Source organism: Photinus pyralis, unplaced genomic scaffold, assembly GCF_008802855.1.
Source record: "Photinus pyralis isolate 1611_PpyrPB1 unplaced genomic scaffold, Ppyr1.3 Ppyr1.4_LG9, whole genome shotgun sequence".
Lineage (NCBI taxonomy): Eukaryota > Metazoa > Arthropoda > Insecta > Coleoptera > Lampyridae > Photinus > Photinus pyralis.
Genome location: NW_022170878.1, coordinates 16,841,321 through 16,864,560, shown reverse-complemented (window position 1 = coordinate 16,864,560; position 23,240 = coordinate 16,841,321). Strand labels below are relative to the sequence as shown.

The 23,240-nt window shown below is 40.7% G+C and overlaps 4 protein-coding genes across 4 annotated transcripts; 2 read left to right on the top strand and 2 right to left on the bottom strand.

Moving 5' to 3' along the window:
• Positions 1-4,452: 4,452 nt before the first annotated feature.
• Positions 4,453-5,434, top strand: LOC116180476 (chymotrypsin-1-like). Its single transcript, XM_031500474.1, has 3 exons — positions 4,453-4,665; positions 4,710-4,802; positions 4,845-5,434. Exons 1-3 carry the CDS (start codon positions 4,475-4,477, stop codon positions 5,398-5,400), a joined length of 840 nt encoding a protein of 279 aa, XP_031356334.1. The 5' UTR covers positions 4,453-4,474; the 3' UTR covers positions 5,401-5,434.
• A 2,559-nt stretch (positions 5,435-7,993) lies between these two features.
• LOC116181140 (15-hydroxyprostaglandin dehydrogenase [NAD(+)]-like) lies at positions 7,994-9,017 on the bottom strand. Its single transcript, XM_031501416.1, has 4 exons — positions 8,879-9,017; positions 8,598-8,831; positions 8,216-8,547; positions 7,994-8,171 (listed from the first exon to the last, which is right to left on the bottom strand). Exons 1-4 carry the CDS (start codon positions 8,972-8,974, stop codon positions 8,042-8,044), a joined length of 792 nt encoding a protein of 263 aa, XP_031357276.1. The 5' UTR covers positions 8,975-9,017; the 3' UTR covers positions 7,994-8,041.
• A 2,351-nt stretch (positions 9,018-11,368) lies between these two features.
• On the top strand, positions 11,369-12,440 carry LOC116180540 (lysozyme C-1-like). Its single transcript, XM_031500583.1, has one exon. The coding sequence runs from the start codon at positions 11,638-11,640 to the stop codon at positions 12,310-12,312; it is 675 nt and encodes a 224-aa protein (XP_031356443.1). The 5' UTR covers positions 11,369-11,637; the 3' UTR covers positions 12,313-12,440.
• Positions 12,441-16,534: 4,094 nt separating this feature from the next.
• LOC116180023 lies at positions 16,535-22,114 on the bottom strand. Its single transcript, XM_031499846.1, has 10 exons — positions 21,915-22,114; positions 21,741-21,867; positions 20,907-21,013; positions 20,514-20,854; positions 20,378-20,468; positions 17,921-18,085; positions 17,747-17,873; positions 17,172-17,278; positions 16,781-17,121; positions 16,535-16,734 (listed from the first exon to the last, which is right to left on the bottom strand). The coding sequence occupies exons 1-10, from the start codon at positions 22,008-22,010 to the stop codon at positions 16,605-16,607; spliced, it is 1,632 nt and encodes a 543-aa protein (XP_031355706.1). The 5' UTR covers positions 22,011-22,114; the 3' UTR covers positions 16,535-16,604.
• Between the last annotated feature and the right edge of the window lie 1,126 nt (positions 22,115-23,240).

Sequence of the window (23,240 nt, the reverse complement as noted above, 5' to 3'; positions counted from 1 at the left end):
GTAACCTATCTCGTAAAAGAACGTAGTTGGTGTAGATTTAAAATATTCGCTTACCAATGACGTAGGAGCTACGTGCAACTTTCAGATGAAACTACATTGAATAACGGTGGACAATCAGTTCACCAATAAACGCTACTACAGATAATGCAACACCAACACAGAATATAATAAAAATTCCACTCAAGTGCTCAAAGGATAACGCTACCACCTCTTCTTCCTGCGGTAGTTCCCTTTGTCTACAATCGGCGTGAAATTTGTAATCGCTGTCTACTTTATCGTAGAACCCGTTCTCTGTCAACGTTTCGATGATTGTGTTCAAACTGTTGATAATGCAGCTACTTGCCAGAGATGAAAATGTCTGCATCATGGGAGGTAAAATGTGATTATCGATAAAATAATTTGGAGTACGCAATCGTAAATTCAGTGCTTGTAGTGTTTTCAATGGGATAGCGATAGAGAAATTTGAATCTGCATACCAACCCTCCAGCAATACACGGGTATTCCTCGAGTTCATTAGACATGGATTTGCCAATATTTTGTTGTATATGTCTTCAAATTCTCGATTCCGATGCGCATTTAAGACGAATGTGGCACTTTGATCGAAGCAAATTGGGATATTAGCCTCTAGCAGTTCCTTTAAATTTTGTATAGGTTTCCTTACTGGAGGTGAAGTCATTAGCCGCATTAAGTTTGAGACGTACACTGTTTGTATGTGCACACTGTATATAATGTAGCATAGAATCACAAATCTTAATCTTGAAGATTCGGTAATGCGACTGGTGCTTCCAGATAGCGTGATCCCAAAAGTCTTCAGAACAATTTCACTTAAGCTTGTTTTGCATTTGTCCAAAACGTACCAAGTTATGGTAAATACCGCAAAAATCACCGAAACTAATATCCAAACTTCCTTATCAAAGTTGACTGCCAAAATTTCCAATGGCGAAATGGCATTCGTTTGTGGAACTACCCACACTACGATATCCCGTGTATAGACGTGACTCTCACGACTACCTCCCCTGCCAGAGTTAATTAGTAGTGCATCAGATACGCTAATTATGTTTTGATGCTTTTGAGGATTTTTTAAAGAAACATTCAATATTTCAACTGCGAACTCAATTGTCAGACTCCTACGATTAAATTGACCCAAGTATTTCGCGGCGTTCATCAGGCCACTAGATCGGAAATAGATGGGACATCCTTGGTAATTTCTTATAGTACGCGGAATTGTGTCAGTGATCGCATCGTCACAGTTTTGCAGATGCATTTTGTTTAGGGCTTTCCCGCAATAATTCTGAAAATCGTACGGATCAGCCGTAAATAAGAGCGATTTTGTATCGTCATACTTGTCAATCACCAAGACTGCGAGAAGTATCAAGTTCTCATACCACAGCATACTGAAAATCTGTTCAACTAGCGATATCTGATCGGTGATCACGAGAAATCTTCTATTGTCGTAATTATGCACGTTCGACGTGTATGAATGTTTCAAATCCATACCGATCTTTTTAAAAAAAATCATATTTCTCACTTCAAATACGAAATTGTACGAAATGGCCCTTTTCATGCGAGGCTGGAGACGATTAGTATTAATGATAATCCTTGGGTTACTAATATTGAACGGTAACAGGTGACTACTTTCATCGAAAATAAAGTAAAGGCTTTCTTCCCCAAAATTTGTTCGGATCATTTTTTCTGTACATACCTGCGACGACACCTGATTATTCTTCAATGCACTGCTACTTGTACTATTTAAATTAGCTGCAAAAATGACACAAAATACAAATGTTTTACATTTCATTGTCGTGTTGCTTTTATTACGTACTACACACGAACTAAATCGCTACGTACTGAGTGACAATTGGAAAAATCCATTTGCTGTGTGGGTAAACTGTATTATACGCTAATGTGTTTACCTTTACCGTACAGACTGAAAGCACTTTACGGCATAATAACTACGTTCTATTATATTGTATTTATTCAGTAAAGTGACTTTTTATAATAACTGAATCGATATGGACTTAGTAATGAGACAAATATATTAAAATACTGGAAAACAGAGGGAAACTGAGGTTCGCTTTTCCTTTTAACGCTTAATGTTTTATTCAAGGCTTCTAAAAAATCGGAGAGGAAATACTATTTGAAAACGTCATAAAGATCGAGAGATTTCTGCACTTGAGCAGCCATGAAAATCGCGCGGACTAACTTTAGGCGTTCACAGTCGCTACCCGTGTTTTTAGCGTATTTTCCTCAAAGTGAAAAATCGCTATTGACTGCACTTTAACGTCCGTCCGTCCGTCATACGTACTCCTTCTAAACCACTTAACCGATTTTGGCGATATAGGACCCATTTGAAAGGGCTTGGTAGGATTTCGTGCATTCCCATATTTTTTGGTTTTGCGCATGCGCAGTGTCAAAAATTTGGTTTAGCGGATGTGCGATGCTAACTTTTTAGCGTAATCTCAAAGCTATTGGCTGCACTTTGGCGTCCATCCGTCCGTCTGTCCGTCACACGTACTCCTTCTAAACCACTTAACCGATTTTGGCGATATAGGACTCATTTGAAAGGGCTCGGTCCAAGGACTCCGTGCATACCCATATTTTTTGGTTTAGCGCATGCGCAGTGTTAAAAATTTGGTTTAGCTCATGTGCGATGCGAACTGTTTAGCGTAATTTCCTCAAAGCGAAAAATCGCTGTTGACTGCACTTTGACGTCCGCCCGTCTGTCACACGTACTCCTTCTAAACCACTTAACCGATTTTGGCGATATAGGACCCATTTGAAAGGGCTTGGTCTAAGGATTTCGTGCATTCCCATATTTTTTGGTTTTGCGCATGCGCAGTGTCAAAAATTTGGTTTAGCGGATGTGCGATGCTAACTTTTTAGCGTAATCTCAAAGCTATTGGCTGCACTTTGACGTCCATCCGTCCGTCCGTCCGTCACACGTACTCCTTCTAAACCACTTAACCGAATTTGGCGATATAGTACTCATTTGAAAGGGCTCGGTCCAAGGACTCCGTGCATACTCATATTTTTTGGTTTTGCGCATGCGCAGTGTCAAAAATTTTGTTTAGCGCATGTGCGATGCGAACTTTTTAGCGTATTTTCCTCAAAGCGAAAAATCGTTATTGGCTGCACTTTGACGTCTATCCGTCCGCCCGTCCGTCACACGTACTCCTTCTAAACCACTTAACCGATTTTGGCGATATAGGACTCATTTGAAAGGGATCGGTCCAAGGACTCTGTGCATACTCATATTTTTTGGTTTTGCGCAAGCGCAGTGTCAAAAATTTGGTTTAGCGCATGTGCGATGCTAACTTTTTAGCTTAATTTCTTCAAAGCGAAAAATCGCTATTGACTGCACTTTGACGTCCGTCCGCCCGTCACACGTACTCCGTCTAAACCACTTAACTGATTATGGCGAAATAGGACTCATTTGAAAGGGCTTGGTCTAAGAATACCGTGCATACCTATATTTTCTGGTTTTGCGCATGCGCAGTGTCAAAAATTTGGTTTAGCGCATGTATGCTAACTTTTTAGCGTAATTTCCTCAAAGTGAAAAATCGCTATTGGCTGCACTTTGACGTCTATCCGTCCGTCCGTCCGTCACACGTACTCCTTCTAAATCACTTAACCGATTTTGGCGATATAGGACTCATTTGAAAGGGCTCGATCCAAGGACTCCGTGCATACTCATATTTTTTGGTTTTGCGCATGCGCAGTGTCAAAAATTTGGTTTAACGCATGTGCAATGGTAACTTTCTTATTTATGAAAGCAGTAAAACTAATACCGATTTCAAAAACACTGTTAACGCATGCTGTATGTTTTATTAATGAAGGTATTCATTGAAATTTCTAATGTAGACAATGCGCAATGCTATTTACGAAAGCATTTATGAAATGTTCCATATGTAGACATTTCGAATGAAAGTAAAACTAATGCCCATTTCAAAATTTGTATGCATTTGTATACGCTCCACTATTTTTCATTAAACTATAGCTTCGACGATAGGCGGCTCATTTGAAAGAGAATGGGGTAAGGATCTCGTGCCTACCGGTATTTTTTCCTGGTCCTAGCATTAATATTATTAGGAGGAAAATACGCTCTCGTCATTTAGTTTTGCATAATGAATTTTTAAACTTGTTCTTTTTTCTTTGTGCTTAGCTATTTATGTAAGACAAAAACGGAACCAACGCAATTTCCGCGACTATCGTCCTCTTTAAACCAATAGCAAACCAGCATATTTTGTTTACACTCCCTTTTGTCTCGGCCAAACCGGATCACCGAAGCAGCTATCTTGGTAACAATCGACGCGCACGTACAAAGCGGTACACAGGCAAATTTACGCGTATAAAAAATTATATTTTATCAAGTTTATCTATAATGAAAATGAGGCTGCCAGGCGAAATTAGTTTATCTGTAGATATCGAAAATTGTTGACCTTGCCCCCATACAACCGAACTTCTCACTTTGAAGATGACTGTCCAAACGATTGCAGTGGCGATTGCTCTTTTAGGTCAGCTTTCAGGTGTTTCCTCCGAACGACACTTGAGCTGGAGAGTAATCGGGGGACAAGACGCCGAAGATGGTTTGTACCCTTACCAGGTGTCGGTAAGGCATCAGGGGTACGCGTCGAGGAAAGTCAACGAAACCCACTGTCGAGATGAGTAAGTTTTGATCAGTGAGCTGTAGACAAACGAGTTCCGCTTAGTTTTTCAGCAGACTACCACTTTGGTTTCCACACCTGTGGGGGTTCTATCATCAGCAGCGAATACGTTCTTACCGCTGCGCATTGTGTTTCTTAGTAAGGCTCATTTCGATTGACACTTGATCAAATTACTTTTAGTGAGAAACCCGTAACGTTCCTGGTCGTGGTAGGCACAAACACCCTCAATTCCGGCGGTGAAGCGTACGCAGTAACGGAAATCCACTGGCACGAGGATTTCAGTATGTGGCATGGCCAGAATGACGTCGCCGTGTTGAAAGTATCACCCCCTATCGAATTCGCAGACAACATAAGACCCGTACGCGTGGACGAAGACATCGAGGTCGAAGTTTTGGACGAAGTCACCCTGAGTGGTTGGGGCACCACCGATCGTACCAGCATGACGCCCAACAAGCTGCAGCACATTAAGCTCAGATTGCTCGACGTGGATTACTGCGACAGTCAGCACCAGCTGGCGGTCACCGATAGTCAACTGTGCACGTCCACCTTTCATGGGAAGGGCGCTTGCAAGGGGGATTCCGGCGGGCCTCTCGTGAAGGTACACTCAAATAATGGAACCCGCCAGATTGGAATCGTGTCGTTTAGTCGTAACTGTGCGGCCGGGTACCCGGACGTTTACGCAAGAGTTGCCAGCTATATACCGTGGATTAAAGAAAAGTGCAATAATTGTATTTAAATGACATACCTAAAGTAAATTTTTCACAAACAAATCTTTTTTGTTTTTAGTGATAACTGTGAAATCCTATTAACCAAAGGCCGTTCACTACACACGTATAAATGAATAACAATAATGAGTGAATATTTAATTAAACAAAAAATAATCTTTTACATTCTTGACACACTATGTTCTATGGTAATGTTACTCTCTAACTGCTGCCAACTTCCTAACTGCTGACAACACTAAACTAATAATTTCATTGTATTTCACAATAACATTATCGCGTGTTTGGACATATTACCTACTCCGCACGCAGACAGTCGACATATAAAATAAGAAATTCTTAAATTACTTCTAGTTTTTTTCTTTACTTCATTTTATAACGCAAAATTAGATGACAAACAAAACTGGCTTGATGAAAATTTACGGTGACTGTTCGGACAGTAGACACTTTTAATAAAAAGAGAACCTTACCAAAGGCTTTGCTGTACTGCACTGCTATTCAAAACTTGTTTCGAAATCGAACACGCGTTAAATGTCTCGAACAACTTTGCTGAACGGTATTTTTTGTTATAAAATGTTACTTTTGAAACTTTACGAAACCTCACATCTACCATAAAAAAGCCTCCTTCTTTATGAAATTTCAAATAAATCGCCAATCACAACGGAACGCGCCTAACGTCCCCCCCCCCCCACTTCTCCAAAATGAAACGCGTAATTCTTCGAAACACTTACATCTCCTCGTTGTCAGCACCAGATGTGCTAAAACTCCTTATCGCAAATGACCAGATGTGTCTTACACCTTATTTAAATTAAATGATTAACAAATGCGCTAGAATTTAAATGAAAGTACTCATTTCCAAGATTTCTAAAAGGAAAAATGAACACTGAAATACAAATTCAAATGAAACGAATGTGGCCTGTAGAATCCATAATTTCAAACAGTTCCAAGATTGGGCTACTAGTTCAAAAGTTACAGCCCTTTGAATTTTTTTTCGAAATTGGTTTCTAGTCTATAACATTTGATCGAGAAGTCTAATCGAAAAAGTACGAATTGTTTTGGATTCTACGCCCCAAAATTAATAAGAAAAAGTGTTTTCCCGAGAAATTTTGGTGCAGTCGATTTTTGGTAAAAAAGGAAGGTTATACACTGCCTTTTTTTGAGGCCCCGAAAAAAAAATTGTCTCAGATCGACCCGGAAAAAAATTTTCTTATAGAATGTGGCCTGTAGAATCCATAATTTCAAACAGTTCCAAGATTGGGCTACTAGTTCAAAAGTTACAGCCCTTTGAATTTTTTTCGAAATTGGTTTCTAGTCTATAACTTTTGATTGAGAAGTCTAATCGAAAAAGTACGAATTGTTTTGGATTCTACGCACCAAAATTAATAAGAAAAAGTGTTTTCCCGAGAAATTTTGGTGCAGTCGATTTTTGGTAAAAAAGGAAGGTTATACACTGCCTTTTTTTGAGCTTCGAAAAAAAAATTGTCTCAGATCGATCCGGAAAAAAATTTTCTTATAGAATGTGGCCTGTAGAATCCATAATTTCAAACAGTTCCAAGATTGGGCGACTAGTTCAAAAGTTACAGCCCTTTGAATTTTTTTTCGAAATTGGTTTCTAGTCTATAACTTTTGATTGAGAAGTCTAATCGAAAAAGTACGAATTGTTTTGGATTCTACGCACCAAAATTAATAAGAAAAAGTGTTTTCCCGAGAAATTTTGGTGCAGTCGATTTTTGGTAAAAAAGGAAGGTTATACACTGCCTTTTTTTGAACTTCGAAAAAAAAAGTGTCTCAGATCGATCCGGAAAAAAATTTTTCTTATAGAATGTGGCCTGTAGAATCCATAATTTCAAACAGTTCCAAGATTGGGCTACTAGTTCAAAAGTTACAGCCCTTTGAATTTTCTTTCGAAATTGGTTTCTAGTCTATAACTTTTGATTGAGAAGTCTGATCGAAAAAGTACGAATTGTTTTGGATTCTACGCACCCAAATTAATAAGAAAAAGTGTTTTCCCGAGAAATTTTGGTGTAGTCGATTTTTGGTAAAAAAGGAAGGTTATACACTGCCTTTTTTTGAGCTTTGAAAAAAAAATTGTCGCAGATCGATCCGGAAAAAAAATTTTTCTTATAGAATGTGGCCTGTAGAATCCATAATTTCAAACAGTTCCAAAATTGGGCTACTAGTTCAAAAGTTACAGCCCTTTGAATGCTACTGAATGGCTGCTAACAAAAACCCTTTGGTTTAAACTTAACCTGCTACGATTTTTGTCTTACAAATACTCTATACGTCATTGTTCTTTGCGTTCTTCTGAGAAGAGCACAAGGGCGCCATTCGATGTTAAGAGGCGTCGCGCCGCGGGACGTACGGCACTAGGATACAAAGACGCGGGCGCGTTACCAAAAAAACCTTCCCGATAACGCTAAAGAGCATGTCTGGGACCACCAGCTTGGACTAGAAGACATTTAAATCGGAGCAACTGTCATATCAGTGCTGCTGGTGTGAAATCCGAAGTCACACTATGAGATATGTGACGAATACATTATGTTGTTTTCTGTATTTATTATGGAACGCGTCCGGGGAAAAAGGTTGCAGAAAAAAGGACCAAGCTGATAAAAAAGAAGATATTTATTTATAGGTGCACATTACATATGCCCCACCTTAAAAGGCACACTGCTGATAAATGCTCGAAAAATCGATTTGTCTGGATTTGTTTCCCGAAATAACCCACACGGTTCCCCCCTTTCCTTCAAGCATCACCTTCACAATGATCTTCGCGCAGTCGTCCGCCCTGAAAAATCCCGTTCATATTGAGCGACGTAAAACTTTACTTACGATTGCAGCACCGCCTTCTCTACAAATTCCTTATAGATCTCATGACTGTTTGGACAGAAGGAGTTCGTAACCACCTCCGTTGGATCCATATCAGTGACCGTCGCCCCGGGACACACAGTGAGAACCTTTACGTCGTTGTGGTCCTCGTAAATCGAGTTGCCCAAGCAACGGCCCATCATGGCTATAAACGACTTGGTGGCCGCGTACACGGGGAGTGGAGGTACCGGATATACACCACTTATGGAGGATAGATTTACAATCGTGCCCCCTCGACCATTTCGCTTCGTGCTCATATATTCCAACCCCCTGAGTGTTCCATGAACCGTTCCCATCTGACAATGACTAGGTATTCAGAGGGTTAATCCAAGAAGAACGCACTTACGCAGTTCGTCAAGATCGAAGGTTCCCAGTTCTGCTCTTCCGCAATTCCCGCATTATTGATCACTATGTCGAGGTGTTTCCAGTGCGCGACAGATTTCTTGAAGGCCTCCTCCACTTGGTTACCTTTCGAAATGTCCGCCTCAATAAAAATCACCTTTTCCACTCCGAATTCATCTTGAAGATTATCGGTAGATTTCCGGCCAGCGGCCACGTCGATATCGACTAAGGTTACCCCCTTCGATCTAATTTAGCCATCCTTTAAAACTCCATTCGAGTACTTACCTCAATTCCGTTGATAAGAAGTTGTTTAATGCAAGCGAAGCCGATCCCTCGAGCACCCCCGGTTACCAATGCAAATTTCTTGTCCAAGCCGCACATATTTTCGTTTTCGCTCTGTCCACATTTGGGTCTAGTCCATTTGCTATCAGCACTTTTATTTATCTCATTGAATAAATGTCAAGGTCAAGGGTGTGAGGTTTCCTAACATCCCACACTTTCAGACTTAATTGACTTGGAGAGCAATTATTGTGTAATTATAAATATGATTCAGGGGCAAACTAGAATTAGCCCAAGGATTGTTTATTCTTAAAAGATCAAAATTGTTGGTCTACTTACGTATTTGTTTGCAGGAAAGAAATAGGGCCCGTTTCGGTACCCCCTTCTTATTCTAGTTCGCTTCAAACCTAGATCTATCAAAACTTTGGACGATTGGCGGAGATGGGGGGTAGGGTATTCCATACACCCCCCAGACTCCCGGTTTTACATTCTTTCCCAAAACCTATAACCATCTAACGTAAGACAGGAGACAATCTCTGGTGTATGGAATTTTCGATGGCCGTTTATAGAAAACCTATCAAAATGTTCGGACACTTCTTGAACTATTTAGAAGTTTTCTCTAATCTTTGGGTCTTTTTGGGATATATAAAATTTAGGATTGAACGTATGATGTTTTCGCGAAGTTGTTGAGGTTTGAACTATCTACAGCACTCAGGGTCTATTACAATCACGCACATGCGATCGATTGAAACAGATTAAATGTCTCTAATTACGACATTCGCTTTTGAGGTAGTACCAACCTAAACGGGAAAACAAAAAATAACTAGGACCGGGCTGATGTTAGGTACATTCGCTTTTTTTTCGAAAATAATGGCACCGGGACCAATTCTCATCCCCTTTTTGGAAAATAGCCCTAAACCCCGACAAATTCGTCCCCGAAGTTGACAAATTGCGCAAGTGTGTGAGTGAGTGAGTTTTGCACGCGGAGGATAAGGGCGCCGTGGAGGCCCAAGGGCCCACCTAAAACCCTCTTCCTGTAGTTTTTCGAAAAGTGCCCCACAGTTCGAGAAATTCCCTTTTGGTTGGTCAATGGCGCGGTATACGAATAATGCAAGTTGCAATTCAAAATTGATTTATTAAAATTGAGTGAGTTTTTCACGCGAAGGATAAGGGCGCCGTGGAGGCCCAAGGGCCCACTTAAAACCCTCTACCTGTAGTTTTTCGAAAAGTGCCCCACAGTTCGAGAAGTTCCCTTTTGGTTGGTCAATGGCGCGGTATACGAATAATGCAAGTTGCAATTCAAAATTGATTTATTAAAATTGAGTGAGTTTTTCACGCGAAGGATAAGGGCGCCGTGGAGGCCCAAGGGCCCACTTAAAACCCTCTACCTGTTGTTTTTCGAAAAGTGCCCCACAGTTCGAGAAATTCCCTTTTGGTTGGTCAATGGCGCGGTATACGAATAATGCAAGTTGCAATTCAAAATTGAGTTATTAAAATTGAGTAAGTTAGGCACGCGGAGGATAAGGGCGCCGTGGAGGCCCAAGGGGCCACCTAAAACCCCCTACCTGTAGTTTTTCGAAAAGTGCCCCACAGTTCGAGAAATTCCCTTTTGTTTGGTCAATGGCGCGGTTTTAAATTATTTTATTTTATGGTGGATGACAATGTTTAAAGCGCGGTTATTTTGGGCAGTCGGCCCTCTACAGTCTACAGGATACTTTATTCCAGTATTGTTGTTTTAATTTCTTTTACGTTTTGCGGAACAAATCTTTGTCTTTGTCAATTAATTGTGTGTTTAATTGAATCCAAAGTGCGATGAAGTCGAAACACGATGAATTGTCGGAAGAGGGTACTCATAAAAGGCAAGTGGAACGTCAGGACGAGACATGTCTATTGGTGATGTCAAAGATTTCAGTGCAAATATCTGCAGAATGGAGTGTCGGGGGATGCCAGGCGGTCTCTAAATGTTTATGTGTTAAGGGTGTCCTCCCTATTAATCATCTACCAAGAAAGTAATCATCGATAGCATGCTACTACCTTATCCAACCATTTACTAAGCTATTTCAGTTTGAAAAAAATGCGCTTTATCTCGATTTTTTGGGGTAGCTTTTGGAGCCTTTAAAGGGCCATCAATTCATAACCGATAAAAAGTTTAATGACCAGAACCCGAACGGGTTATTTACCAATGTCCAATAAAAAGTGAATAAACTGACATCGTTTAATTACTCGTTTGTGCGTCTCCTTTCTTTCAATTACATCATCGTCCATCGATAACGTGTCGTGCAGGTTTTTTATTACAAGTACTTACAAGCGGCTATTAAAACATATTTGAGTAATTACTAATCACGGAACTCATCAATGCCAAAAATTATTTAATCATCTTCTATTGGAGGAAGAGGAGATCGTGCTTACACTCTCAAATTTTAAGAACTCACGTTTTTTGTCTCTCAGGCTGCCATTAATCAGTTGGGTATAATTGTACCTTTCATCTTTGACATTTGTTGATGGAAGACAGTGTAGTAGAGCAGAGAGAGGACTAATTATTTTAATTGAATCGATAATTACCATTAATAAGAATGAGTTCAGCTCAGTTTTGGATAATTGACCGTTAATTGATTGTGAAACAGGAATAGTAGGCCATCAGATTTAACCCCAAAATGATGTCATTTTTTTTGTGCGCGCCGAGAACAGGTCCACGCGCCTCCACCATTGAGGTATATATTTGAAATTGCACCAAACCGAAGGAACAGTTCTACCTCTACCACGCGATGGGTTTACACGTTTTGCTACCGTTGCTGATCTGTTCCGTTGTAAGCGCGAGGGTGTACAAGCGGTGCGAGTTGGCGCGCGAGCTTCTGGAAGTGCACGAAATACCAAAGGCCCAACTGGCCACCTGGGTCTGCATCGCAAATTACGAATCGCACTACAACACTTCGGCCCACAATTCGAGGAGCGGCGACCATGGTCTGTTTCAGATCAGCGAACTGTACTGGTGCTCGCCGCCGGGCGAAGGTTTGGCCTGCGGGGTCTCCTGCGCCGAGCTGAAGGACGACGACATCGAGGACGACGTCGTTTGCGCGCGTAGAATTTTCCGACAGCACCAGAGGCTTACGGGCGACGGCTTTAACGCGTGGGCGGTTTACAAGCGGCACTGCAACGACAAGGAGCACGTCAGATCGTTTCTGCGGGGATGCTCCGAGACCAACGGCCCAAAAGCTGGCGCGAAGAATGCCAATAATCTTGACCCAGACGAAGCAACGCAGGGTGACGTTTCGATCAAGCTGTTAATACTCAGCGAAAAACCGCGCGCGGTCTCTCGACAGAAAAAGGCGAAAAGTTTCAGAAAGTCAACGTCTTTAGACGAAATGGAAGCGGACCGAATTCCGATTTCGACCGTCTCTAAGCACACCAACTTCAAACCGACGATTCATCTGTTGAGTTAAGAGTGAAATTTTGGCCATCTCCAAGAAACCCGTAAGTGACTCACTGATGCGCACTGGTGATCTTTGCAAATAAAATGTGTACACGTCCACGGTATGTTTGAGAAAATAAAGAGTTTTTTTACGAGCTACGGGGAATGCATTTTTTGTTCGACGTACGCTTTTCCAGGTGTCATGTCCAAAATTAGCCGGTTGCTCATTCCGTTTATTCGCAGTTCTTCGAATCGTGATGAGGGTACGACTATAGTGATGCGGTTTTGCAGGGCGACACGTGAATTCGTTGATCTTTTGACAACAACAATTTGCATTCATTCTCCCTCACCTACTCAATCGCAGTTCGTTCCTTGCTTTCTCTCTCTCGCTTTCACTGTCACTTTCACTAACCCGAAACCACCACAAAAGTTTAGGTTGCTTTTTGCGGTAGCGATGAGATCGTAGATTGTTGGTTGATGAAGGCGATGATGACAAAGAACGACGCAATTTACGTCGCTTGAATGATGCAGACATGAGAACTACGATGAAGACTTTCACGGGGATCTTTAAATTAATTTCGGCGAAGTGACATGGTGCTTTTTAACAGCCACGTTCGTGTTGACGGTTGTACGACATCTTCTATTCGATTGTACGCATATTACCAACCAGTGGGTAGGGTATACGATTTTTCGACATTTAAGTCAATTACTTATCTTTCCCAATACCTTTCCTTTCTTCCCATCATTTTGTTTCATCTGTTCAACCCCTGTTGCCATTATTACTGTGTCATCAGCGTATGCCACGGACTATATCTTCCTTCTTCCCAATACTATTCCTCCGTTACACCCTTGTAATATTTTTTGCCCAGGGGGGAGGGGGGAGGGGGGTACACACATTTTACCCTTCACGGTATTCTAATGAAATTTCTCATCGAAATAAATTGGTTTGTACAAAGTATAACTTTCCCGTGTGACTCTTTTTCGAGATCAGAGAGCAATGGGGCCTGAGAGGGGGGGGGGGTTATAAATTAATGTTATCTTTCACGGTAGTCTAATTAAATGTCTTAACGAAGGGAACCGTTTTCTATACCAACTGCTGCTGACTTTCTGACCCCTTATTCTTGTCTCTCGCCCTTTTTTCCAATTCCTTCTCCACGAATCTGCGCAATACCTATATACAGTCGATCGTTCCCCTCCCATTGTTGGGCTCCTTCTAACACCCTCTTCTCTTCTATTTCTCATTCGCCGTGGTCATTATCGTGATCCCCCTATAATTTTCCATACAGTCTTTGTGGCATATTTTGTGAACCCCTTCCTTGCATTCTTCCGGGAGTCCACCTCCTTTCCATATCTTGTCTATTAGTTTCCTCTGATTCTCCTGGTACTATCTGTGACGAAAATCCATGCTTCATTTCTTATTTTATCCCTTCCTGCAGCTTTCCCTTTCTACAGTCCAATCTGATCTCTCGGAATCTCGCCTCCGTCCACCATCCTACACCCTCTGTCACCTCTTTTTTCTCCTGCTTTCCTTGTAGGTAGTATTTCTCCCCCACGTGTTCTGTTTTTTTTCCTTTTCCTCTATTTATTATCTTCCAAAAGTCGTTCTCTGTTATTTCCCTGATTTTTCTTTCGCCTGGACAGGAATAAGAGATATTCGTTTCTGTAGTTTTGACATCACCAATGGATATATTTCTTCCAGACGTTCCAATCGCCCTTTGTGAGCGTCCTCTTTCGACAATCCGTTCTGGAGATACAAGGGAATATATCCGATCATGGTAAGGGGTCGAGGAGGAGGGCTATAATGGTTGGTAGAACCACAGGCCCCGTCACCCACTGATCTCGAGAAAGAGTCCCGCGGAAAAGTTATAGTTTAAAGAACCAACCAATTCATTTCGATGAGACCTTTTATTGGAATACCATGAAGGGTAGAAGGTGTGTTTACCCCCCCCCCCTCAATTTTCTAAAGTTTTACTTAGCACCACTAAACGCATGCGTATGCAAAATTTGCGACCAATTGGTTGTCGCATGTAAAAGTTATGCACGTTTTACTTTCAAAAACAGCATCTTAGGATATAATTCATGCCCCCCCCCCCCGGCCCTTTAAGACAGCGAAATTTGATGGCCGTCTGTCACACCGTCAACGTATAGGCTACCTATTGAAAACCATTCCCCTAGAAGTAATTCAAAACTGCAGAAGGGGACGCGGACGGACAGACAGACGGGCAAAACGCAAACAATAGCACATTTTTTTTAATTTCTAAACAAATGTGCTAAAAATGTGCTATTGTTTGCGTTTTGTCCGTGTGTCTGTCCGTCCGGACCCACTTCCGCCGTTGCGACCTACTTCTAGGGGAATGGTGTCCTGGAGTCCTCGGGGGGGGGGGGGGGGTTAATTTTATCTATCGTCGTATTCTAATTAAAGGTCTCAACGAAAAGAACCGTTTTCTACCAACTTTTGTCCTTCTTTCTGTCCTCTTATCAAAGTACGTGGTGGAAGAGAAAGGGGGGGGGGTGGAACTAGTTTTATCCTTCATGGTACTCTAATGAAAGGTCTCAACGAAAGGAATTAATTTCTACCAACCTTAGCCTCCTCCTTGACTCCTTATTGGATTCGGATATAAATAATTCCTCATGTCTCAGATTGTCAGATGATGGTCCTTACAAAGGGCGATCAAATGGATCTTCCAATCTAAATAAATTCTAAATCGACAGATCCTCCTCCGTAAATCTTGATAATCCCAGAAGGGGTCGGCTACCTTGCATTGACTTTTCTGACATCCCCCATCGGCGCATTGACCTACATTTTGAAAGTTCTTGGGCTACCGCCGACTATTCAGGATCGTAGAAGCTCTTCGCAAGAATCCTTCCTAAAACCTTTAGTGAAGGTCTCTTTCTTCTGTTTATCATCCGATCTAAGGTTCAAGAAACATTTCACTTCTCCGTTTCAAAAATTTGGTTTTGATTTTCTGTTTTGTTCAACATAGGAAAATGTACCGCTTCATAGCCAACGTGAACAAAAGTATGTCTCGTAATAAAAAGCGTGCATTTTCGATAAAGGTGTGCATTTGCGAGATAAGCGAACGTAGTTACCGGATTGTGAGAGGGTTTTTGGTAGACGAGGTTAGACTGTTAAACGCGGTGTTACGGGCGAGGCGGGCGGCAAGAGGGGCGATATATCGGCGTTGGGTACGAAGGCGGCATTCGAGTGGAGTTATCTGGCGAGAGTAATGGCGTATAGTGTTCTCTATTTTTAGGGGTAAGTACATTGTATTTATATTTACGGTGAATAAATCGATTTACTGACAACGTATTATTTGTGCGTGGGAATTTCATTTTCGCATAGTTGCTTGTTAAAATGGAAGCTAGCCTAATTCGTAGCAAGGCCGTTGATTTTTGAGTAATGAAACGCTTTAAAACCAAACCGCGAGTAAAAAAAATGTTAATACGAATAGTTTTTTCGAATCGCAAAATATAACGGCTGGTTAAAAGTTTCTGAAATGTCAACGCTGTAACGGGGGTTACATGGTGGGAAAACCCTGATCGTTTAATCTGGTTTTCACGATAATGTTAATTTTTTTGTTTTTCAAAATGTATCCGCGGCTAGCTCAGTTTTACTAAAATATGTTGATACAATTTCTTTTGCAAAATGGACATCTGTTTCCAACTTGAAACACAAAATCAAAAATACCGACATATTTTGAAATTTAGATAAATCGTAGCCCTCTAAAACTATGGGTACTACATGCATTGAAACACCCAGTATCCAAAACGATATTGTACGTGGCCACGTTTTATTTTACTACGTTAAACAACCCCCTTTAACGAACAATAGGAACATATGGAATATCAGCATTTTTTACAAACAGCTTGAAGACATAAAATTTTTATACTTGACTCAGTTAGAAGATTTCAGGTACTTAATATTGAATTACAATTCTAACAGAATATTGGTTAAGGTGGAAAATTACACATTTCATACACTTACAAAATGATTGGACCAAGTCTTTAAAAACAAATTTCTCGAAGGTCGCGAACCATATTGAATACAAATAAAAAAATTTACGGTTTACCTTATTAATACGGTGTCTTAAACTACCCTTTGAATCGGTCAACGTTGGAAAACTGGAACAATTGGGAGAATGAAACCAAAATTTACTGACGTTAACTCCTGGATTTCCTCATTCGTTGAGTTTCAAAATAGAGGATTTAGTTTAAGAATCGAGCGTCCAAGCGACTTATTAAAGCAAGCGCTCTTTAGGTAATCTACCTTTTATTTAATCTATGAACGACATAGCATAGTATCACAAACAAAATTATATTTTCTTAGACGTTTCCCTGACGATCCGTTGCCGAAAAATCAACCTGCGTGGCCTCGTTTCCAGCGATAATCCATACGGTTCCGCTATTTCCTCTAACCATAACCTCTAAGATCAGCTTGGCAAGCTCTTCAGGTCTGCAAGTCGACTCTTACTCACTTTTAAAAAATCGGAAAGACTTACGTCTGAGAAATGAAAGCCGCATCACAGGTGCGATAAAACTCTTTAATGATCGGACAGAGACGCTCGCTCGCTATTAAATTGGGCGAATTACTCTGAAGCTCGGTGAACGTTTTTCCCGGGCAAATTGTGAGAACTGTTACGCCGTTGTGGTCGTAGTAGATGGGGTCACCGAAACAACGTCCCAGCATGACCGTAAAGGCTTTCGACGCCGAATACACTGGCATGGCGATCTCCGGATGCACGCCGGCGATTGAACCCATATTCACAACGATTCCGCCTCGGCCATTTTGCTTTTTGCTCATATATTCGAGGCCAGCTAACGTTCCATGGAGCACTCCTCCCTGATGGTAAATCATAGAGAAAATGGAAATGAACGAGGAGGACAACTTACGCAGTTCGTCGAGAGGGTAGACTCCCAATCTTGTTCTGCCAGAGTTCCCGCATTGTTTATTACTATATCCAGGCGTTTCCAGTGCTCCGCTGACTTTTTGAAGGCATCTATTATACAAAATATAACAAAATTTGATAATTGGGAGGGAGTGATATTACACACATTCCCTTAGAAAAATGGGATTATATATATATATATATATATATATATATATATATATACACAACAAGAACCCCTGGAGAATCTCTGATGGATCTTTGAAAACTATAATACTTGTTTGGATACTCTTAACAAAATCTCTTAAGGTCTTTTAGAAATCTCTGTAAGGTTTTCAAAGATTTTTTTAGATAATCTTCGAAGAAAATTGAAAAAGGATGTTAGAAATTTCTCGGAAGAAGCATTTCTATGTTCTTGAATCTAAAAGTCTTTTTAGAAATTCTCCAGTGAGATTATTGCCTTTCTTTAAATAGGGTGTTACGTTGAAGAAGAGGAGAAGAAATAGCGATACCGAAAGAGATTTTGGAAGGTGCAAAGAAGATGTTCCACGCAACCCTCCCACTACCACAATGACTTACCTTCAACTTGATCCTTTTTGGAAACGTCAGCAGCTACAAAAATAACCTTTTGCGTTCCAAATTCCTTTTTGAGTAATGCAGTAGATTCCTCTCCCCTAACCTCGTTAATATCCACCAATGTCACGCCCTGAGTAAACGCAATTAGTTCAATCTCATTATGGGGAGTTCGTTTACCTCAATTCCGTTGACAAGAAGTTCCTTAACGCAAGCGAGGCCGATTCCTTGAGCGCCACCAGTGACCAAAGCGTATTTTCCCTTCAACATGGACATTTTGTCATATACTAGATACACTAAATCGTATGAGATAATTTGGATACTGCTGAATCTGAGGTTATTGTGTCAATATAATTTAAAGGTTATCAATAGCATTACGCTAAATGCGAACGCTTGCGCCATTGAAACTGCACGATCTTGTAGAGTAAGTAAACAAGTATAAATTGTGCACAACTCAGCGTATTTTTTGATACCCAAATAGCAGACGTCTCAATCGCCCTTTGTGGGTGCCCTCTTCCGGCAATCCGTTCTTGAGGTATAAGGGAATATACCCGATCACGATAAGAGGTCGAAGAGGAGAGGTATGGTTGATAGAAATTAATTCCTTTCGTTGAGACCTTTCATTAGAGTACCATGAAGGATAAAACAAGTTCCACTCCCCCCTTCCCCTCCACCCCGTACTTTGATAAGAGGACAGAAAGAAGGGCAGTAGTTGGTAGAAAGCGGTTCCTTTCGTTGAGACCTTTAGTTAGAATACAATAATAATAAGCTGCTACCAGCTTAGATTACGTGCACACAGCCGATCGTTAAATTAAAAAAAAAAAAAAATAATAATAAATAATTATTATTCTAATAAATAAATGCACGATCATTAACAACACTAAATTATTTCCAACCTCAAAAGTTTAAATGAGAGATAAAATTAAATTTTACCCCCCCCCCCCTCAGGCGCCGTGGCTCACTGATCTCGAAAAAGTCACACGGGAAAGTTATAGTTTGTACAGGGTGGCCAACTAAGAATGCGAGGTACGGTATCTGAGAATCTATCCATCTTAGAGGCTTGCGGTAAAAAATTTATTACTAAAACGGCCACGAGCAAAACCTGGAAAATATTTTTAAGTTACTGAACTGACCGCTAGGGGGCGTAACTGCAATCTGGAATCTAAAAAAGTGATGTATATGTGAATTCTGCTATATTAATCTAACAAAAAAATGTCCGGTCTTTGAAGTTGACGATAGTCTGAACCTTTTTTGTTTGACAATTTTTCCTGTATCTCTAAAAATGAAGTGGCGGGGGGGTATTCAAAGGTTTCCGTAAAGAACACCCTGTATCTTCGAAACGACTGAGCCGATTAAACTCGGGTTAGTTCAAAAGAGCAATTCTTCAGCTACAAATATTATACCATTTGAAGTTTTGTTAGTTTCACATATCGCCGCTTGAGGGCTTTTTTCGACATTCCGACAGAAATGGTTAATTTTCTCAAAAAAATTAAATGCGTTGGTTTGATTTTTTTGCATGAAAAAGTAGCTAAATTATATAAATATATGTATATATCGTGATGGCCAGCATTTCGAGCATTTACGGCGGCATTAAAAGCTTCCTTTTTAAAATCGATCCACCTTAGGGCCACAAATTATATAATAAAAATAATTCCGGAAAAATTTGCTTAAAAAAATTAAATTTTGAGGGTAGAAAATTTCCTTTGGCCTAAATTTTAGGTTAGGAACAAAATATCGAGATACGGTTTTCGCGAGCTTCAGTGATGAGGTCCATGGCTTGCTTCCTGTTCGGTGACAATGGTGGTTTATGTTCCCCAAGTGTTTGCCCTGCCGCTTCCCTCAGCGTTTCGGCGATCAAGATGGTCTCCCTTCATACTTTTTGTTCCTGATCTCGTCCTGCTCCTTTCTGTACTCCTCCATTTTCGTCTTCCCTTTCAGAAGTTTTACATTCCTCTCTCCTCCTGGTTGTCAGCAACGTTTTGGGTTTGCTGAATGTGTTTTCCACCCTCCTTTCATGCAGATGTACCATGTTCCTAAGCTGCCTCGGTGTTTCCTGCATCAGTTGTAGTTCCTTGTCGCTGCCATCCCACTTATTAGTTTGGTTTCCTGTACACTGGCGACATCTATTCACTGTTTTCTTAATTCGTCGTCAATTAGCTCCTTTTTCTTTGGGTCGTTTCCCCCTTGTACGTTCCACGTGACTACACTCATGCTGTTGCCTCCTTCTGTCTCCTGGCTTCTATCCTGATTATTTCCGCTCCTCGGCGTACGGTTTTTTAACTGGTAAGAAATACAAAAGATAAAATATGTACAATACCTATAGTCTGCGTTATTTGAATACTCCATAGATATCCAAAGATTCCTGCGTGATGAATACATTACCCTAGGACAACGCCGGCGTTGTTGGTAATTGCAGCTTCTTTATGATACATGGGCAAACACTTAACAAGATTAACAATTTGTTTGTTACGATCTTAAAGATTAAACTCGTTTGTATTGCATGTATTTTACTATTGGAGAACTTGTGGATATTGGAATTGTGAGAGAATTAAAATTTTTAATGGACATCGCATAGTATCATCACAAAATAAAATTCTCTTAGACGTTGGCCTGGCGATCCGTTGTCGAGAAATCAACCTGCGTGGCTTCGTTCCCAGCGATAACCCATGCGGTTCCACTCCCTCCTCTAATCATAACCTCCAAAATCTGTTTCGCAAGCTCTTCGGGTCTGAAAACCATTTTTTATTCACTTTCGAAAATTGCAAAAACTCACGTTTGAGGTTTTAGATTCATTAGGCGGTTTTGAAAAACCGTTTGAATATTCGGACAGAGACTTTTGCTCGCAATTAAATTAGGCGCATTATGAACCATCTCAGTGATGGTTCTCCCCGGGCAAATAGTGAGAACTTTTACGCCGTTGTGATCGTAGTAGATGGGGTCACCGAAGCAACGTCCCAGCATGACCGTAAAGGCCTTTGTCGCCGAATACACTGGAAGGGTAGCATTCGGATACACGCCGTTAATTGAACCCATATTCACAATCACTCCACCTCGACCATTTTGCTTTGTGCTCATGTATTCAAGTCCAAACAGCGTGCCATGGAGCATTCCATCCTAAGGGCGCATCATCTAAAGAGAGTGGAAATGAACGGGAAGGGTAACTTACGCAATTCGTCGAAAGGGTAGGTTTCCAATCTTGTTCTCCCAGAAGTCCCGCATTGTTGATTACTACATCGAGGTGTTTCCAATGCTCGATTGATTTTTTGAACGCACCTAAAGCATTTGCTACACTTATTCAGGTTTTGGCTTTCTATGTGAAAGTCAACTACACCGGCATAACAACAGTTAACATGTAATGGTCCCGGGTTATCAAATTTGGAGAGGAAGGATTTCTGCATTTTTTGTGATAAGAAACACAACTCTGCCAAATGCCGGAGAGTGAAAGGAGTGACCTATGAAGATACGTAGAAAATGCTTGCTTCACGTGCTTGAAAATTGGTCACCCCTCTTGGAAATGCAAGAAGAAAGTCCGATGTGAGTCATGTAACCTTGTAATCATCAGCGCACTCTTCTACCTTGGTCTGGGGGTTATTGGGAAAGCTTAATTCACTTTGTAAAGGCCCCTCTCGAGAGGATAGTAGGAAGATAAGAGCTGGATTACGATCAGATGATGCACCTAAAGCATCTGCTACACTTATTTGGCTTTGGCGAGTCTTTTAGAAATCTCTGTAAGGTTTTTAAATATTTTTTTAGATAATCTTCGAAGAAAATTGAGAAAGGATGTCAGAGGTCTCTCGAAAAAAGCACAATATACATTTCTAGGTTTTTGAATCTAAAAGTTTGCAAGATCTTTAGAAATTCTCGTGAGATTATTGCCTTTCTTTAAATAGAATAGGGTCTTACATTGAAGAAGAGCAGAAGAAATAGCGATATCGAAAGAGATTTTGGAAGGTACAAAGAAGATGATCCACGCAACCCTCCCACTACCACAATTACTTACCTTCAACTTGATCCTTTTTGGAAACGTCAGCAGCTACGAAAATAAGCTTTTCCGTTCCAAATTCCTTTTTGAGTAATGCAGTAGATTCCTCTCCCCTAACCTCGTTAATATCCACCAATGTCACGCCCTGAGTAAACGCAATTAGTTCAATCTCATTATGGGGATTTCGTTTACCTCAATTCCGTTGACAAGAAGTTCCTTAACGCAAGCGAGGCCGATTCCTTGAGCCCCACCAGTGACCAAAGCGTATTTTCCCTTCAACATGGACATTTTGTCATATACTAGATACACTAAATCGTATGAGATAATTTGGATACTGCTGAATCTGAGGTTATTGTGTCAATATAATTTAAAGGTTATCAATAGCATTCCGCTAAATGCGAACGCTTGCGCCATTGAAACTGCACGATTTTGTAGAGTAAGTAAACAAGTATAAATTGTGCACAACTCAGCGTATTTTTTGATACCCAAATAGCAGACGTCTCAATCGCCCTTTGTGGGTGCCCTCTTCCGGCAATCCGTTCTTGAGGTATAAGGGAATATACCCGATCACGATAAGAGGTCGAAGAGGAGAGGTATGGTTGATAGAAATTAATTCCTTTCGTTGAGACCTTTCATTAGAGTACTATGAAGGATAAAACAAGTCCCACTCCCCCCTCCCCCTCCACCCCGTACTTTGATAAGAGGACAGAAAGAAGGGCAGTAGTTGGTAGAAAGCGGTTCCTTTCGTTGAGACCTTTAGTTAGAATACAATAATAATAAGCTGCTACCAGCTTAGATTACGTGCCCACAGCCGATCGTTAAATTAAAAAAAAAAAATAATAATAAAAAATTATTATTCTAATAAATAAATGCACGATCATTAACAACACTAAATTATTTCCAACCTCAAAAGTTTAAATGAGAGATAAAATTAAATTTTAACCCCCCCCCCCCCCCCCCCCCCTCAGGCGCCGTGGCTCACTGATCTCGAAAAAGTCACACGGGAAAGTTATAGTTTGTACAGGGTGGCCAACTAAGAATGCGAGGTACTGTATCTGAGAATCTATCCATCGTAGGGGCTTGCGGTAAAAAAAATTATTACTAAAACGGCCACGAGCAAAACCTGGAAAATATTTTTTTGAAATGACCGCTAGGGGGCGTAACTGCAATCTGGAATCTAAAAAAGTGAAGTTTCTGTGAATTCTGCTATATTAATCTAACAAAAAAATGTCCGGTCTTTGAAGTTGACGATAGTCTGAACCTTTTTTGTTTGACAATTTTTCCTGTATCTCTAAAAATGAAGTGGCGGGGGGGTATTCAAAGGTTTCCGTAAAGAACACCCTGTATCTTCGAAACGACTGAGCCGATTAAACTCGGGTTAGTTCAAAAGAGCAATTCTTCAGCTACAAATATTATACCATTTGAAGTTTTGTTAGTTTCACATATCGCCGCTTGAGGGCTTTTTTCGACATTCCGACAGAAATGGTTAATTTTCTCAAAAAAATTAAATGCGTTGGT